The sequence below is a fragment of the Chiloscyllium plagiosum genome, chromosome 17 (genome assembly GCF_004010195.1).
Source record: "Chiloscyllium plagiosum isolate BGI_BamShark_2017 chromosome 17, ASM401019v2, whole genome shotgun sequence".
In the NCBI taxonomy this organism is placed as follows: Eukaryota; Metazoa; Chordata; class Chondrichthyes; order Orectolobiformes; family Hemiscylliidae; genus Chiloscyllium; species Chiloscyllium plagiosum.
Window position 1 is genome coordinate 60948169 of NC_057726.1, and position 19775 is coordinate 60967943.

Below are 19775 nucleotides of genomic sequence, written 5' to 3' on the forward strand. Positions count from 1 at the left end.
CTGCCATTTCCTTATTCTCATTTTTTATTTCTCCAGCATTATTCTCATGTATTGGACATAGTGCAGAAAAAGGTTCATGAAAATGGTTCCAGGGTGGAGAAACTTCAGTCATGAGGACAGATCTGAGAAGTTTAGAATGTTTTCCTTAGAGAACAGAATGCTGAGAGTAGACCTGACGGAAGTTTTCAAAAGTATAAGAGATTTGGAAAACGTTCCTCCTTGTAGAAGATTGAGAAACAAAGGTCACAGTTTAAAAGCATTTTGCAAAAGAACAAATGCAAGGTGAGAAAAAAATATTTTCATACAAAGAGTGATTTGAATTTGGAATGTGTTTTCTGGAATTGCAGTGGAGGGAAGTTCATTCTATTTTTGTGTTCATTCATGGGTTGTGGGTGTCGATGGTTGGGGAAGCTTTTATTCGGCATCCCTAATTGCCTTTGAACTGAGTGGCTTGTTAGGCAATTAAGAATCAACCATATTGCTGTGAGTCTGGAATCACTGTTGGAATATTGCATGCAATTCTGGTCTCTTTCCTATCGGAAAGAATTTGTGAAACTTGAGAGGGTTCAGAAAAAATTGACAAGAATATTACCAGGGTTGGAGGATTTGAGCTATAGGGAGAGGTTGAATAGGGTGGGGCTATTTTCCCTGGAATCTCGGAGGCTGACGGGTGACCTTATAGAGGTTTATAAAATCATGAGGGGCATGGATAGGATAAATAGACAACGTCTTCTCCCTGGGGTGGGGGACTCCAGAACTAGAGGGCATGGGTTTAGGGTGAGAAGGGAATGATATAAAAGAGACCTAAGAGGCAACCTTTTCATTCAGAGGGTGGTAGATGGAATGGAGCTGCCAGACGAAGTGGTGGAGGTTAGTACAATTGTACCATTTAAAAGGCATCTGGATGGGTATATGAACAGGAAGGATTTGGAGGGATATGGGCCGGGTGCTGGCAGGTGGTATTAGATTGGGTTGGGATAGCTGGTCGACATGGATGATTTGGACCGAAGGGTCTGTTTCCGTGCTGTACATTACTATGACTCTAAGACATGCTGGCTAGATCACATAACATTGGCAGATTTTATTCCCTAAAGGACATTAATGAGCCACCTTCTTTTTAACCACAACCTACAATGGTTAAATTAGATGGAATCTTCCCAGACACTAAGCAATGTGGGCTTTCACATATTTGGGAGAAACACATGAGATTGGCAGTGAAGAGCAGCTTCCAGTCATTGACAGCAAAATGTTCCATTTTTCAACGAAATGCTGAACAGCAAGACAAGATTCTTGCTAGTTAGCAGTAAAAAGTCTATTTGCATGCATTGACATCCTCATTATTATATCAACTTGCCTCATTGATATGCAGCTGCCTATTCTCCCACCTGCCAGGTTGGAAATAGTCAGCAACAATTGTCGACATGAAAGTGGGAACAGTCATCTAGCTCCTTCAGCTTGCTGCCTGTTTCTTCTGACCTCCATCAGTCACTAACATCTCAGGGCACATTCCATGGGTAGCACTCACATCCAAAAGGACCTCCAGATTCCCATCAACAATTACGCTCTGTTTACGCTCTGTTCAACATGCCCATGACAAATAAAATTAGCCATGAATGTCAGCTGCAGACTACTGTTGGAGATCAGTTACATGGCATGTTCAAACCAGAAATTGATAGACTTCTAGAAACTAATGATATAATATGGAGGTAGTGCAGGATGGTGGATAATCAGACTTGGTTTAGCTGAATAGTGAAACAAGTTCAACTAACCAAATGACCAATTCCTTTCTAAAATGTAATTTATTGTTTTGTTAAGACATTTGATTTCAATTTCCAAGATTAGAGTCAGAAAACTTTACTTACAAATCTTCTCAAAACTCATTTACTTACATAGCTCAATTTCACTCCTATTTCCAAATAACCCATCACATTTATGGGTAGGATCTTGATTTTGCAATTATATTATCTTTCTTTCTTGATAACTTTTATCTGTAAAAGCAAACCTCTCACAACTTCCTTTTCACCCCAAGCATAAACCAACACTTTATTGGGTTTTGTTTTAAAGCTGACTGTTACCAAATGTCTTCCTATGGTCTTATGGTCCTGCTTCTTCCATTCACATCAATTCCAGGATTCGCGATGGTGTCCTCATGAATAAGTTGCGCTTGCCACATTAGGAATTATGACTTAACTGGGAAGACTTTGACGGTAATAGTATCCCACTTTTCTACAAGTCATTCTACAATGTAAAAAATTCCAATGTGACCACAAAATGATCAATTTGCCTGCATGACCGATATTAAGGAAAATCGACATCAGATTTTGTTAGTGACAGAAAAATAACTATTTATTGTAACACACAACTATAACAAAAAGCCTATAAAAGAAAGTATTGCTAATCTGCTGCTATGGAACTTAAACTATACTCTTTAAAGAGCCCAAATGAACAAACTAAATAAATTAAGACAAACCCAAGATACATGGTTTAACACAGGTACTATGGATGGGGAAAGAATATAGATAAGGCAAATGGAATTCTGAGGATTGAAGGGCCAGATTCCAAAGATTGGTTAAATGAAATCACATTGTCCTTTTGACTTGTGACACCAATGACACACTGCTGTCTGTAGGATAATGGTTGTTTTTGAATCGATAGTTGAAACTTTATTGCTGGAACAGCACAGCAGGTCAGGCAGCATCCAGGGAACAGGAGATTCGACGTTTCGGGCACAGGCCCTTCTTCAGGAATGAAGAAGGGCCTGTGCCCGAAACGTCGAATCTCCTGTTCCCTGGATGCTGCCTGACCTGCTGTGCTGTTCCAGCAATAAAGTTTCAACTTTGATCTCCAGCATCTGCAGACCTCACTTTCTCCTCTTTGAATCGATAGTCTTTTCTTGTTTGAACTTATTCCTATAAATTTTCTTTGCTTCCTATCTTTTTCCCAAGAGAGTGACAGAATAAAGAGATGGATGCTTTCAGTTGCAGACTTTTTATTCTCTCTGCCGACCTGACACTTATACCTCAGCCAGAGGGCTTTTGTCAGACAGAATTTCCTAACTTCAAAAGACTCTTGATGCCACTCAAGTCTTAGATTCCCTCCCTCACTGCATCAAAAACAACATTGTATTGCATAGTTCAAAAATGCGTAGCAATTAATTTTCAAGTTGCAAAACATTTCTGGTCCTTCAGTTAAGAAGCAATACACTTCCAATTTGTGTTATAGTCACAAAATAGAAAAATATGTGGCCTTTTGCATAAGTGTACATACTGGTTGGTTACCTTAGATGAAAGCTGATGAATTACTTAATATCTTTGTGTAATGGACTCTCAACATGTTACTCTAAAATGGTATGAGTTGTGATATCCCAAGATCAGTCTCATTCCAGCCTTAACACATGTTTTTAAACTCGTAGTCTTTTAAATTGTGAAAATTCATTTTATTTTAAAACATTTTCTGTGAAAAAAATAAACTAAAAATTTTACTTAGATTTAACTTCAATCAAAAAGATCTGTTTTAAGTTGTTATCAGGCTCACATCATTGAAATAAAGACCATTCATAAATATTAAATATAAAAGACAGCATATGACCCTGGTGTGATGCAAGGTGATTTCGATTATTATGCCATCAACTAAATTGCAAGCATTGAAGTAAGTCAGTATAATTGCAGAATGGCTTGGAGATGTTTAAAAACCTCACCTTCTACAGTCATGACAAACAAAAAGATTGATATATATAAAATATTGAATGGTTAAGACAAAGTATACAACTAAATGCTATGTTGAAATAAAGCTGAAACTAGTCATACCAGATAAATTGCTTAATGTAGGATTATGTGCTAAGCAAGGTAGTAGACATCTAGGTATTTACAGTACTTAGAGCATTTTTAAACTGGGACAGCTGAATAATAGAGGGATAAACAGGTCAATGACCTGTTTTCATCCTTAGCCTTCCTAATTTTCTTAGGATATTGCATTAAACAATCACTGTATATGGATATGAACTTTACCAGAAATCTGCTGAGTGTCAGTGGTCATCAAAGTTCATTGAGGGATTCTTCTCATTAGGCCTCATTAGGATTTTCTCATGTGATCATCTCAAACTTGGCTTAATGATTAGTTATCACATCCTTATGATACCCTCCTGTCCAATGCTAACACTTGCTTTCGCTGGAAGTACTCAGCAATGCCAGGATATACTGACTTCTCTCGCAGTGATGACATATTCAAAAGACCACTACACACTCAGTCAAGTATTAGCAGCCTGGATCCACCCAGCTTAGCGATTTACACCCCACAAGTAGCAGACAAGGGGAAATTGGCATCCTGGTTTCAGGTATTCCCAAGACCAGTAGAAAAGCCACTGAGTTGAGTGCAGTCTCCACAGTGTGGACAAACACTCAGCAGCGTAAGAAGAACATCAGTGACTTCTCTTCTTTTCCAGGGTAAGTGTAACCATCTGTTCTCTGCTATTTTACATGCTATCCCAGCATCCAGCAAGGCTCATGCTCGACCATGGTACACCTTTCTTCACTAGCTCAGCTCCCCAAACCATCTATATAGTTAAATCTGCATTGCCTGCTCAAATGTAACACTTCATCTTTCCCCTACCTGCACCAGCACTAACAACTATGCCACTTTCAACTCACTAAATCCCTCTCTTTCTTCCATTATACAAGAAACTAGCCAATAGAGGCAGTCCCCATTCTTGTGCTGACTCTCCCATTACCCCCACTGTGAATCTATTATTATCATTAACATCTACTCTTTGGTGACACTTCCTCTCTTTTGTCTCCTGTAGGTACGAACGGTATATCCATGGTCTCAGCAGTTAAGAGGGCAGCCATGCAAGATATCCCCTGCTCCACCAAACAGCTGGGATGCTGAAACTTGGTGGAATGCTGTCCAGAGTAAAGTCCAGAGCACCTGCTGGTCAATCCATCACTGCCATGTCTCTGCATCTGGTCAAGAAAGAAACATTACAGGTCACTGGCACTCAGAGAACTGCTGGAGACCAAGCACCTGGTCAGTCTCACACAGGCGAGGACCCCATGGTATTGGCAATTCAGAACTTCAGACAAATGCACAAGCAGAGAGACCATGGAGTTCAGGTGCACGATTTTCTGAAAGAGGAGTCACATGTAGACAGGTCAGTGAAGAAGGCTTTTGGCACACTGGCCTTCATCTGTCAGGGCACTGAGTATAGAAGTTGGGAAATTATGTTGCAGTTGTACAGGACGTTGGTGAGGCCGCACTTGGCATATTGTGTTCAGTTTTGGTCACCTTGCTATAGAAAGGATGTTATTAAACTGGAAAGAGTGCAGAAGAAATTTACAAAGATGTTGGCAGAACTGAGTTATAGGGAGAGATTGGACAAGTTAAGTCTTTTTTTCCTTAGAGCATAGGAGACTGAGGCGATGGGGGGGTCTTATTAAATGTATAAGATTGTAAGAAGCATGGACTCGATGACTAATCTGCTGCAGATGTATAACAACCTGCATTCCATCACTTCAGCCATTGGGGCAACAAAGGATGAAGAAACGTGACCTCATTCCAGGTGTCCCTTCATTACAAGGAGACAGGGTGGTGCCAGTAGGCACCAAGACAAAGACAGAGCCAAATATGCACCCCAGAAATTGCTTCTCAAGTCACTCCAGAGTTGCTTGGACCTTTTACCTCCACCTTGCCTGCCACCATCAACCCTGTGGGAATTAAGACCAAAGAAAGGTGCAGCTGCATCTATGCAGGACACAAATCTGAACCCTGTAGCCACAAATGCTCCTTGGGTCACATGACAAAACCTCCATAGCCAATAGTCTCCTTTCTAGAAAGTCTACGTCATTGGTAGACTTTACTCTGGACAGCATTCCCACCGAGTTTCAGCATCTCGTGCAGTTGCAGAATCCATGACTGTACTCAGATACAGCTGGAAGGAAAAAATGAGTTCCTGAGGGCTCACAGACAGCATAGGTGACATGTCATAGTAAGTGAGTTTTAACATTTAGAGTCACATTGTCCAACAGCACATAGGCAGGCCCTTTGGCCCAAACTGGTCCATGCCTGACCAAAATGTCCATCCACTCTAACCCCATTTCCCTGCACTTGGCCCATATCCTTCTGAACCTTTCCTATCCATGCATTTGTCCAAATGCCTTTTAAATATTGTTAATGTACCTGCCTCAATTCATTCTGTGCCAACCCCTGTGTAAAAAGGTTGCCCCTCAGGTTCCCTTTTATTTTTTCTCCTTAACCTTAAACTAATGTCCACTCGTCCTCGATTTGCAACTCTGGGACAAAGATTTAGTGCATTCACCCTAACCAAGCCTCTCATGATCTTATGCTTCACCTCTATAAGGAGTATTAATTCCAATGGTACATACCCATTTACCTGTAGCTATAATCTAATTATTTGTAATAATTCAGCTTCATTTATCAGTGTCCATTTAATGATGTTTTTGAAGGACCTCACATTGTCAAAATTGAAGAAGAAGTACTTAACTTGCTCATTTCAGGTATGAATCCAAACATTTGAAGGGAAGTGTGCAGTAAATGGCAGAACCCTTTGTAGCATCAACATACTGAGGGATCTAGCCATATAGGTTCACAGTTTTTGTTGCAAACATTTCGTCCCCTGGCTAGGCGACATCATCAGTGCTTGGGAGCCTCCTGCGAAGCGCTTCTTTGATGTTTCCTCCGGTGTTTATAGTAGTCTGTCCCTGCCGCTTCCGGTTGTCAGTTTCAGCTGTCCGCTGTAGTGGTTGGTATATTGGGTCCAGGTCGATGTGTTTGTTGATGGAGTTTGTGGATGAATGCCATGCCTCTAGGAATTCCCTGGCTGTTCTCTGTCTGGCTTGCCCTATGATAGTAGTGTTGTCCCAGTCGAATTCATGTTGCTTGTTGTCTGCGTGTGTGGCTACTAAGGATAGCTGGTCGTGTCGTTTCGTGGCTAGTTGATGTTCATGTATGCGGATTGTCAGCTGTCTTCCTGTTTGTCCTATATAGTGTTTAGTGCAGTTCTTGCATGGGATTTTGTACACTACATTGGTTTTTTGTTGAAGTTGCGCGGGTATCCGTTTTTGGCGAATACCTTGTATAGGTGTTCCTCTTCTTCTTTTTGCAGTTCTGGTGTACTGCAGTGTGTTGTGGCCCTTTTGAATAGTGTCCTGATGCAGCTTCGTTTGTGTGTGTTGTGGTGGTTACTTTCATAGTTTAGGACTTGGTCTGTGTGTGTGGCTTTCCTGTATACCCTTGTAGTGAATTCTCCGTTCGGTGTTCTCTGTACCATCACGTCTATATTGGATGCCAATGTCTTTGGGTATAGGGTGCATGCAGGTGCTGCCCATGGAATGGATATAGATGTTGCTGCTGGATGTCCATATTGGAGGTCTGAAGGTGCAAGTGGCAAACTAGAGATGCCAGGTACCTGCTTAAACATTCATGTCGAAAATTTGTAACATCTAGTTCTTATCCCATAAATGGGGAAATTGGAAGACTGCATATTAATGAGGTGAGATTAAGTTGCAATGAGAGTGATAATGAATGTTAATCCCCATTATAGGCCTCCCTTTGCTCACCAGCAAGAATCTTGTTTTGATTTCTTGGATTGGTTGACTTTTTAGTCCTGACATCATGAAAGGTATTGCTTCACCTCTCGCCCATTTTTCCCAATTTTTTCTTGCCATAAACCCACATTGTTCAGGGCCTGGGAAGGTTACACCCCATCCCTGGTCATACAGGGTGCTGTATGCAAATAGGTCAGCTGACTGGTCTTAATAAATGCACTGAAGTGAACAGTTTTATGAAAAAAAGGATTACAAGCTGAAATAACTCCACCAAGGCCAGTATCCTGTCACCAAGTCAATCTTTATTTACACATGTATAGAACATGACATTGAACCAGCTAGCTCAGAACTGGCACCCGGAGACAGCAGAACCCTTGACACTCCGGTTTATTTTTTTTTCTTTTATCAAGTTGAATCTTTCCCAACCATCTTTTTTTCCCCACCAAGCTTGGTCTGAAGTCTTTTACCACAATCAGTGGCAACTGACCCAGCTGCTTCTTATAAGAGACCAAAGTTTTGCCTCAATCTGTACAGGTTCCCCGGTGAAGGATCGCAGTCTCGCCAATGTCTTGCACAAGCTTCAGGATTGGGGTTCAGAGTGAATTTTGTTAAAGACTAGTTCTGCAATCTCTGAAAAGGCTGTGCAGGTTTGAACCTCCATCAGAACTCAGTGACTGGTTAACCAGAAGATAACTTTGATTGGTTCTGACTTGGATATTGCTAAGCATTTAAATGTTCCTGTGGGACTTTCCAGGATGTGTACTCTCCTGGACGCTGGCCAGATCTCTTAGTTCAGATCTAGTGGGACTCTTTTGCTGTCTCGAGTCTGCATACCAACAACAACTACAAAGCTTGCGGGCCCAGATCCTGAAGAGTCCCACACTCCGGTTTATATCTATCACCCAGAACTTCCTGATTGGACCAGGTTAACAGCCCCAATCAGGGAGCTCATATTCTATGAGGTCCTCCTGGCTGACCGAATTCTAATCACTACATCTCTACCCCTCTAAGTATTGGGATGTAGGCCTGTTCTTTTTACTATAGCATCTTCAGGGGCATTTTCGCACCAGGTCTGGTTCCTCTATCTTGGCCTCAGATACTAGCGGAATGTAGCCTGTAGCCTGTCTCCTGCGCCCAAAGCATCTTGGAGGAAATTCATCTTCTTCAGGTGGTAATGGCTGTGACATTGCCATGTCCATCTCATCCTCAGAGGTTTCTTTGAGGCTAGGCAGAAGGATGTTCTGAGAGGCTGGGTATGTTTTGCTCCTATTCCGTTTGCGAGGCTACAGATTTCAGGACTGTCTCTTATCCGAACTTTGTACATCAAGGGACCTGACCTCGCGTTGACCATGCCTTTTACCCACGCAGTGCCATTTCCATGGTTTCAACACCAAACATTGCACTCTGAAGTAAAGTGTCTCTCTCACTTAGCAGAGTCTTGTGACTGGCATTAGTGTTCCAGATGCTATTTCATTCTCCTCCGCCCCCTGTCCAGGAAGATCAGATTTAACTTAGTGTGGAGTCTTCTTGACGAATTAACTCTATGGATGTCCAACCACTTTGAATGGGCTAATGACTAAATGGCAATGACTAAAAACATACAGCCCTTGTAAAGACCAACATATTTGATTTGTAACCTACTCCAGGGTTTACTCAGCCATTAACACGAATGTGGGGAGCTGCTGATGGTAATATTTGTTCTTGTGGCACTCTGGACATTGCCCCACCAATGCAGTTACATCAGTATCCAGTCTTGGCCATCAGACATAACTTCTCGCCAATATCTTTATTTCAGAAACCCCTGAATGACTCTGGTGGAGTCCTGCTAGTATCTAACGGTGATCTTTGCTCAGGACAATTTCTCTTGCTCCCCATAGGCCCTTTTGTTTTCCCATCACCATCAGCTATTTTAGTTTTGCCAGAACAGAATCTTCATGTGTCTGCAGTCTAACATTGTCAATGGTGAATGGAAGGGTGTCCAGAAAGTTTAAAATCAGAAATGGACTCTTTCAGTGGTGGCACCAATGGTAGTATATCTGCTACAGGGAGGGAGCTCAAGGCATCCGCATTTGTTACTTGGCCTCCCAGTGTCCCAACTTGTAATTGTACACACTTAGAATGAGAGCAAACCGCTGAATTCAACCTGAAGCTATGGGTGGCATGGCCCTGTCCTCTTTAAGTAGCCCTAGCAGGGGTTTATAGTCTGTTACTATTACAAATTTACATCCATAAAGGTATTGGTGGAACTTTCTCATACCAAAGATGCCTGTCAAGTGATCGCTCAGTCATTAGCACTGCTGCCTCACAGTACCAGGGACCTGGGTTTGATTCCAACCTCAGGCAACTGTCTGCTTACAGGTTATTCCCATGTCTGCTGTGTGTTTCTGCCGGGTGCTCCGGTTTCCTTCCACAGTCCAAAGACGTGCATGTTAGGTGAATTAGCCATACTAAATTGCCCATAGTGTTCAGGGATATGAAGTTTAAGTGCATTAGCCACAGGAATTGCAGGGTTACAGGCTAGGGTGGAGGAATGGGTCTCGGTGGGATACTCTTCAGAGGGTCAATGTGAACTTGTTGTGTCGAATGGCCTGCTTCCACACTGTAGGGATTCTATGATCTGGATGTATTTTCATTCGGTATCAGCCAAAATTCAAGAAGCATACACTATTGGGCATTCCTCTCCATTGGGTCACTGGTGAGCCAACACCATGCTGATGCCGTAGGAGGAGGCATCGCATGTTTGCAATGCGTTTTGCTTGGGATCATAGTGTGCCAACACCTTAGATGACAATAACAATTCCTTCACTCCTCTAAAGGCTACATTTTGGCTATGAGACTATTTCCAAGGCTGATCCTTTTTCAATAGCAAATGTAAGGCTGCCAGGATGGAGGCCAGATTATGTATCAAATTCCCGTAATAATAATTCACCAGCCCAAGAAAGACCTAAGCTTCGGTGCAGACGTGGGAGCGGGGCAGCTTTGATCATCCTCACTTTATCTTCCAATGGGTGTAACCCCATTTTATCAACTCTGTAGCACAAGTAGGTCACTTGGGTGACTAGAACATATTTTTCCCTCCTAAGGCCTACACCGCCTTACAGAAACATTAAGCACTATGTCCAAGTTCTCTTAATGCTCTTTATTGGTCTTCTCAGTTATTATCACATCATCCACATAAATGGCAAACTGGGGTACACCTTGTAAAATGATCCCCATCATCTGCTGGAAAATGTCACAAGCTGATGACACCCCAAATGGCAGTCTCGTATATTGGTACAAATCCTTATGGTATTCATTGTAGCACGCTTCTAGGAATCCTCATCTAATTACAATTGGAAGTATGCATGGCTCATGTCCAACTTTGTGAAGCACAGCCCCCCCAGTCAATTTTGCATATAAGTCTCTATGCCAGGGATTGGGTATTTATCCAGCTCCAGAAAGCAGTTTACCATTTGTCTGAAATCCCCACAAAGGCGAATCACCCATTAAGCTTCACTATCGGTACAACCAGTCTTCAACAGCAGGATTAAATGAGTCAAACTTTCCAAATAGCAGCAGGATGCCAGAAATGCTTACCCCAACTCAAAGATGACTGTTGCGAGTGAATCTCTTAAGGGGCGTTTTCTCTCATTGCCACTGAAATAACTCTATGAAAGTCAGCATTCCATCACTAAATCATCCACTATTTACACATGCATAGTACGTGACACTGACCCAGATAGCTCCGGGCCGATTCCTAACTAAGTAGAACCCATGAAAGTAGAGTCGCGGGTAGATAGGATAGTGAAGAAGGCATTTGGTATGCTTTCCTTTATTGGTCAGAGTATTGAGTACAGGAGTTAGGTGGTTATGTTGCTGCTGTACAGGACATTGGTTAGGCCACTGTTGGAATATGGCATGCAATTCTGGTCTCCTTCCTATCGGAAAGAAGTTGTGAAACTTGAAAGGGTTCAGAAAAGACTTACAAGGATGTTGCCATGGTTGGAGGATTTGAGCTACAGGGAGAGGCTGAATAGGCTGGGGCTGTTTTCCCTGGAGTGTCGGAGGCTGAGGGGTGACCTTATAGAGGTTTACAAAATTATGAGGGTCATGGATAGAGTAAATAGGCAAAGCCTTTTCCCTGGGTTGGAAGAGTCCAGAACTAGAGAGCATAGGTTTAGGGTGAGAGGGGAACGATATAAAAGAGACCTACGGGACAACGTTTTCACACAGAGGGTGGTATATGTATGGAATGAGCTGCCAGAGGAAGTGGTGGAGGCTGGTACAATTGTAACATTTAAGAGGCATCTGGATGGGTATATGAATAAGAAGGGTCTGGAGAGATATGGGCCAGGTGCTGGCAGGTGGGACTAGATTGGGTTGGGATATCTGGTCGGCATGGGCGGGTTGGACCGAAAGGTCTGTTTCTATGCTGTACACCTCTATGACTCCTGTTCATATCTGTCAGCCAGAACTACCTGATTGGATCAGGTTCACAACCCCAATCAGGGAACTCATAATCTATTAGGACCACCTGGCTGACTTTGTTCCAATCACTACACTAGCCAAGTAAATATTGTTGGAACAATCTAAATTTAGCTGTGTATCATGATGTGTTAATCAGTTGAGTAGTGGACATTTTCATGCCTCTGGTTTACATTCTGGGTACTTTGCCTCATTATAAATGTATGATTGATGAAAAATAACATTACCTACCGCTATCAGCAGCAACTGATTAATCATCATAGTCAGGTTCATCTCCTAAAATTAGTTTAAATAAAGACAAGTTTAATCAAGATTAACTAGAGTTTAAAAAAAAACAATGCTGCAAGCAAAGGTTGAAAAAAACAACTTACTTACAACAAAAGGCTGCATTGAGTTTCGAGTTACTGGCAAAACCCACTGGATGAAGAAAAATTAATTACTCTATTATTCTGTCTGTCAAAGCACAGTAAAAACTGTGAGTACAAGCAAAACTTCCAGAATCAAAGAATTGTTAACAATATAAATAGGTACAGAATCAAATGGCTGTCAGTTGCTAAGTCGAAAACCCCACATCATCACCATTAGGTACTAGCAGTCGAATTAAGCACAGATGTTACATTCCATGATAAGCAGTTTTGAAGTTACTGAGGGATAATGTAACCTGTTCCGTAAATTATATCAAAGTGCTAACAAGTTATTTAGTTAATTGCTTCAACAATCCTGCCAACCTAATTACAATGCCAAGATGTGTTGTTTTCCACTATTTTAAAAACCTTAGAACTTTTTATTTACAATCAGTTGTTTTCTTTTTAAAACTGGTTAGCTTAGTTGTCTGCCCAGCTGGTTTGTGATGTATTATCATGTCAGCAGGGTGGAATCAGTTCCTGCACCAACTGAGTTAATCATGAAGGAATCTTCTTCTCAACTTCTTCCCTCACCTGATGCATGGTGACCCTCAGGTTAATCCACCACCAGTTGTCTCTCTCTCAAATTAGAGCAGCCCTATGGTCTGATAGGACTATGACTACTTTATTTTATTTAAATTGCACAAATAGTAACTAATAATTTTAGTTAACAATATTGATATACTAAAAATTATAAAATTTTTAATGTGATTATGTAACAATATTTTATCAATTTCCTTTGTAGAGGTATTAACCAATTTACAATAACTAGAATCAGCTCTACCCTGCATGACTAAAGTTCTATAGTATACATAAACATGTCCACAATATTGAAAATGGACCAATATTTATCAAATGAGATATTTTTCATGGGATGTGGATGTCAATAGCAAGGTTAGTATTTGTTACCCATCCCTAGTTCTCCTTGAACTGAGGGGCTTGCTAGACCACTTTAGAGGGTAGCCAAGGGTGAACCACATTGCCAGTCACATATATGTCAATTTGGATAAGGATGGCACATTTCCCTTCCCACACAACATGAGTAAACACGATGCAATTTTATGACAATCAATGATCGTTTCATAGTCACCGTAACTAAAGCTTTTAATTCCAGATTTTAATTGAATTCAAGTTCCAGCAGCTGTCATGGTGAGATTTGAACACATGGCCCTGAAACAAAAGATTTGGGTCTGTGGATTGTTAGTCCAATGACATATCACTGCATTTTCATCTTCCCATTTTAGAGATAATATTACTTAGATATTCCTCCTCCAATTTCTCCTGTTCTTTTGATGTGCCTGGCTTGTGCTGATTCCACAGGTGTCAGCAGTCCTTAATCCACATGACCATTCTTTAAGTGTACCAAACAAACACTTAACAATTATCATTACTGAAGATAAATATAGCCAAGTTAATGCTGTCTTCACCCAATGTCCAGATATCACTGGAACCGGCCAAATATAATGCCTGTATTAGAAGTTTTTGTTATCACCACCATCCCCTTCAACTGGCTACCTTGCTTTGAAGGATTCCCATCTGCTTAAGGTGAATGTTCCTCTCTGTCAACATATTACATATAATGTAAGGCATTAAGAAGATTCTGCATTCCAACTTTGAAACATTGTAGGGCACTAATTGATCCAAGTACCTGAAAAATGTTTTGAACAAACTGAAGTTCATTTTGCAGCTTTAACTTAAGCTCTAAATGGTTTCTGGCCTTAAGTTGATTACCCACAGTCAAGTCCAGCATCAGTTACATAATTAAAAACAAATGAAACACTATAGATGAACTCAATATGAAAACTTGATGTGTTGACACTGGAGAGTTTTCTAAGAACTGAATATTAATATTTTGGGCACTGACTAAAGTTGGCCATTTCAAGTGTTACACTTTCTGGTTAGCAAATGCAATCACACTGTGGTTGTATAGAAACATGAATGATTCTAGGGTGACCCTATTGTTATTGTGTTGGTCCTTATATGAGCAACTGAATGTTACGGAATGAGTTATGCTTATGTAGTTTTAATAATGGAGTCTTTAGTGCAGAACAGTAGTTTAAATTACCATGACAATGGTAATCAGTCAGTGTTATAATTTTTGGAAATGCAGCCAATTTGCAAACAACCAGCCCAGTTAAGAGCAATGAGTCAATGACCAGATAATTTGTTTTTGTGTTTATGGAGAATAAGATATAAGTATTTGGTTGGGATAGTGAAGTTAATTCCCCTGCACTATGCAGTTGAGAACAAATCATTGCATAATCCGGACATTTTAAATCTGAAAAATACAAGAGACGTAGATAAATGTTTGAAAAGAAATGTTTATAATTATTTGAGTATACAAATACGATATATTAATGGATACTTCATCGGATATATTTGTATGTACAAATATAATGCCTGTATTAGAAGTTTTTGTTATCACCACCATCCCTTTCAACTGGCTACCTTGCTTTGAAGGATTCCCATCTGCTTAAGGTGAATGTTCCTCACTGTCAACATATTACATATAATGTAAGGCATTAAGAAGATTCTGCATTCCAACTTTGAAACATTGTAGGGCACTATTTCATTATACAGACTATCTTAGACTCTTATGGTGATAAGTACAACTGTACTATACGTTTTCTCTGCAGAGTAATATTAACCTTTGAGATTCTCCCCAGCCCCACCCCCAAGAGATGTTTATTCTTCTTACATATCTTCAGTGCGTTTCATTTTCTCCTCAAAACTTTCAAAGCATTCAGCATGGTACTGCTCATAATAACTTCTATGTCAATTTGATATGGTGTTCATTTTTCCTGCAGACCTTGAAGATAGCTTGATGAAAATGCAATTTTGTCCAACCAATATTGTGCAAGTACCCTTCTAATAAGTATACATTCAAAGAAAACACTGTCACAACGAAGTTAATACAATTTTGTAGCAATATTCAAAAATATGGTCTTCCTGCTAATGTGCCTGTAGAATGCTTCCTAATTTACTGGAGTGACAAGGTTAACTGTCTTCATTTCCAGAGTTAAAAATCACTTAACACCACGTTATAATCCAACAGGTTTATTTGGAAGCACTTGCTTTCAGAGCGCTGCTCCTTCATCAGGTGATTGTTGAGGTTAAGATTATGCTCACAGAATTTATAGTCAAAGGAGTCCACTGTCATGGAGATGTGATACAGTAAACAACCTTTGATTAAAACTTTAATCTTTTATAATGGATAAGCTGGTTTCTGTTCTTTTATATATAAATCCGAGAACTTCTTTTAAATTACATTCTCAAGATAGCTCAGCTTTTTAAAAAATCGGTGTAAAGTCTGTCCGTGTTCCAATGCTATGTCAGAATGACAAACCCTCTGTACAATTTTATATGGATTCACGCAATTTTTGAACAAAATAAAACATAACTCTGCAAAAACAAATTCATCCCATAAGCTTATATATGTGCGCATGTAGGAGCGACAGACTGAGTGTGCGAGTGTGGGCATGTGGGTATGAGTGCACGTGATAGAATGTGTGTGTATATATATGTGTGTGTGTGTGTATGACACCAATTGTTAAAGTTCACTTGAGAATGTAACTTTTAAATGTTCTGCGATTTACATATGAAAGAACCGAAACTAACATGTTCATTCTAAAAGATGAGACTTAACAAACCATCCAGATTTTTTCAATACATAATTTCAGTTACATCACACTGTAAACTTTTGCTATAAATTCTGTGCCTTAGAAGGTTATAATCCACAATCATCTGATGAACGAGCAGCGCTCTGAAAGCTAGTGCTTCCAAATAAATCTATTGGACTATAACCTGGTGTTGTGTGATTTTTAACTTGGTTAAGTGTGTGTGTGAGATGGGTTATGTGTGAGAGGATGTATGTGTTGGTGTGAATGCGGGAGGTGTATGTGTGTGCATATGAGAGAAAGCTTGTATATGAGGGAGGGTCTGCGTGGGTGTGTGAGTATGTAGGACTGTGTGTGTGTGTGTGTGTGAGAGAGAGAGAGAGAGAGCGAGAGCGAGAGTATCATGCAGTGGGATCACCTGTATGACATGACCCCAAGGTCATCAAATTTAAAAGAAGTTATGGGATTTACATACCAAAGAACAGAGACGAGCATATCCCATTATAAAAGATGAAAGTTTTAATTGAAGATTGTTTACTTTATCTCATTTCCATGACACTGGATTCCTTTGGCTATAAATTCTGTGAGCATGATCTTAACCTCCACAATCACCTGATGAAGGAGCAGCACTCTGAAAGCTAGTGCTTCCAAATAAATCTGTTGGACTATAACCTGGTATTGTGTGATTTTTAACTTGGTTAAGTGTGTGTGTGAGATGGGTTATGTGTGAGAGGATGCATGTGTTGGTGTGAATGCGGGAGGTGTGTGTGTGTATATGAGAAAGAGCTTGTATATGAGGGAGGGTCTGCGTGGGTGTGTGAGTATGTAGGATAGTGTGTGTATGTGTGTGTGACAGAGAGAGTGAGAGTATCATGCAGTGGGATCACCTGTAGTGTGACATGACCCCAAGGTCATCAAATTTAAAAGAAGTTATGGGATTTACATATCAAAGAACAGAGACGAGCATATCCCATTATAAAAGATGAAAGTTTAAATTGAAGATTGTTTACTTTATCTCATCTCCATGACACTGGATTCCTTTGGCTATAAATTCTGTGAGCATGATCTTAACCTCCACAATCACCTGATGAAGGAGCAGCGCTCTGAAAGCTAGTGCTTCCAAATAAATCTGTTGGATTTTAACTTTGTCCACCCCAGTCCAAAACTGGCACCTCCAAGTCATGTCTTGATTACAGTAATTGTACTCCAAAATAATAAGGAACAATAATTCTCATTCAACTGGTCATACTGACTTGAGATTTCTTTTCAGTATGACTAGAGATTTAGACATACACACCACATTATAATGTAAAATATATCTGCATGGTTTAATATATTTGGATCCATCCCACATTAATTTGCTTCATTGTGGGTCTGAAGCTACTGGTAACTATCAAGTTACCTGTATCTCATAACTATCTTGATAAACTTAAGCTGTGAAATTAAAGTACGTAATATAAAAACAATGGAAACCCTCAGCAGGTGAGGCAGTTTCTTTGAAGAGAGAAATATAGATTCTAGGTGGAATTTTTCCATTCTCAGTTGAAGTATGTTGTCCAGTGTGATGTTCAGCATCAGCGGCAAGGAGAGTGGGAGTAAACGTACTGAACTCACTTCAGTTGCCTCTTCCTCTCAAGTACCCCTAGGGAGGAAGAGCCATACACAGGCCTCCTAAAGATTTTTCTCGGGACATTCCTAAGGTTCCCGGCCCCTCCAGCCCCACCTTTGATGCCAAAGCCTGTAGAAGTCCATGTCTGGAACAGTCAGCCTGAATCTGGGCAAGACACATCCAGCAGACAAGGGCTCTCTAGGCCCAAATTGATCCATTGATGTCCACTCCAGTTTTTCAGGTCAAGTACAGAGCAAGATCCCTCCATCCAGCTGTGAAAATTGACTACATTCAGATGTAGTGGGATGGAGAGAAAGGGGAAAAAAAATCTGAGGGCATGCATTATATGTCACACATAATGAGTGACATATAATTGTGAATAAGTTTTCGTGTTTACAAACTATATCCTCACTTTCATTCTTAACCACTTGTGTTCCAGTATCATTTTTGCTGTAGGACCTGATTAAGTAGTATCGATATAAGAGATTAAACATTTTCAGAATCGTAAGAATGAAAGGAATTGAAATGGCCAATAATTGGTCATTTCACAAGCAACCAACTACTTGTTTGCAGATAGCCTCAGATGTCATGAATCCTTTAATTGTGATGTTAATGACTGCAGTCAAGTCATTATAAACACTGAAGCTAAACACATTGTGCAGAGATTGTTCTAGGTCAAGGCCTACACCTGTTATCCCACACTTGTGAGTGGGAGTACGGGATCAGTACAGATTTCACACATTTCTGTGGGGAATTATTTAATCTATATATGAGCTTTTCAAGGGTGTGCACTGACCTTCAAGTCTGGGTGGTGTAAAATGGATAATTCACATATCCACACTCTCTCTTTGCTGAGAAAACTTGCACAAAGTGCTGGCTAATGCAATAGCTATGCTTTATTACAAGATGCTCAAGCATTTCAACTCAATCCTTGCAGTTTATATTGAAAGATTACCAATAATGGAAGGGTCAAAAGGAGATTCCTCAGGATTCCTCTCAACCTGCAACAGACCTGGATGTGATAGCCTCATGGCAAACTTAAGAGCTAACTAACCTTATTGCCATGTGGTGTTACAGCACTGTCTCAGTGACTACTGCTTTTTCCCCAGTGGTCAGTAGGACATGTCATGTGCAGATACTTAAAAGTGGGATCACCAGATGATATCGAGTGTACAAATAGATGGATAACTAAATATTTATTTGGCAATAAAAGAGTTCAAGGGCTACAAAAATAACAAGGTTGCGTGTTCTTTGCACAAAGCAGAGGTTATGTGTCATATTACGAACAAATTAATAAATTAAAAATAGCCCTTTTATCTTGGAAGCTGGGTTTGATGAACTAAACTGACAATCATAGCCAAAAATGATCTACAATTTGCAGATTACTGTACTGTTATCATTCACCCTAACAGATTTGCAGCAACATTTACATAATGGCTAGAAGGAGTTTGCTATCAATCATTCAAAAAGTGACTTGTCTATAAGGTGGGTCATGCTTTGATTTTTGAAACATTAACATCTTAATGATAAGGCACAGCAGCAACAGAAAAGGAAAGAAAGCAAAACCAGCACCCCAGATCCCAATACCATATGGGATGTCCTGGCCATGTGCCTGAGTAAGGGAGTTGATAATCAGACAAGTCATGTGTCTACACATGGAAGGGGAAGGTGGCAAAAGGAGATTACCTTACATGCAGCCAGCACCATCATTTTAGGGTCTTAGGGAAGAAAAAAAATCATCACTGTAAAAATCCAGTCTTCATTGTGGGGCAAATGTGGGGAAGGTTGTGTCACCTTTTCTTTGCCCCACTGCAACATTTTAAACCAGGAGCAGTAATTTAACTTTGCTTTTGGAGGATAACCATAGGACACCCATTCAGCACTCTTCCATTCACAACTACTCAAGACATTTTTTTATTTGAACCTTTCTCAATCTCCTTAGCCTTCTACCACCAACAGATTTTCCCTTTTCTTCTTATTTCAACCTCCCTCTTTCATTTACAACTTTTGCATTTCCACTTCTAATCAAACGTCATCAACCTGAAACATTAATTCTCTCCATGGATCTTACCTGACCTGATTAATTATTTCTGGCATCCAGTATTATTTTGCATTGGATGGA

At 40.3% G+C, this 19775-nt stretch overlaps 1 protein-coding gene across 1 annotated transcript in view; it reads right to left on the minus strand.

Moving 5' to 3' along the window:
- Positions 1-19775, minus strand: part of LOC122558555 (diacylglycerol O-acyltransferase 1-like) — a 175656-nt gene that overhangs the window by 32653 nt on the left and 123228 nt on the right. The window contains exons 8-9 of the mRNA XM_043707286.1: positions 12399-12440; positions 12255-12299 (exon numbers count right to left, since the gene is read on the minus strand). Coding sequence (XP_043563221.1) covers positions 12255-12299; positions 12399-12440 — 87 coding nt within the window. The remainder of the gene's footprint in view (positions 1-12254; positions 12300-12398; positions 12441-19775) is intronic.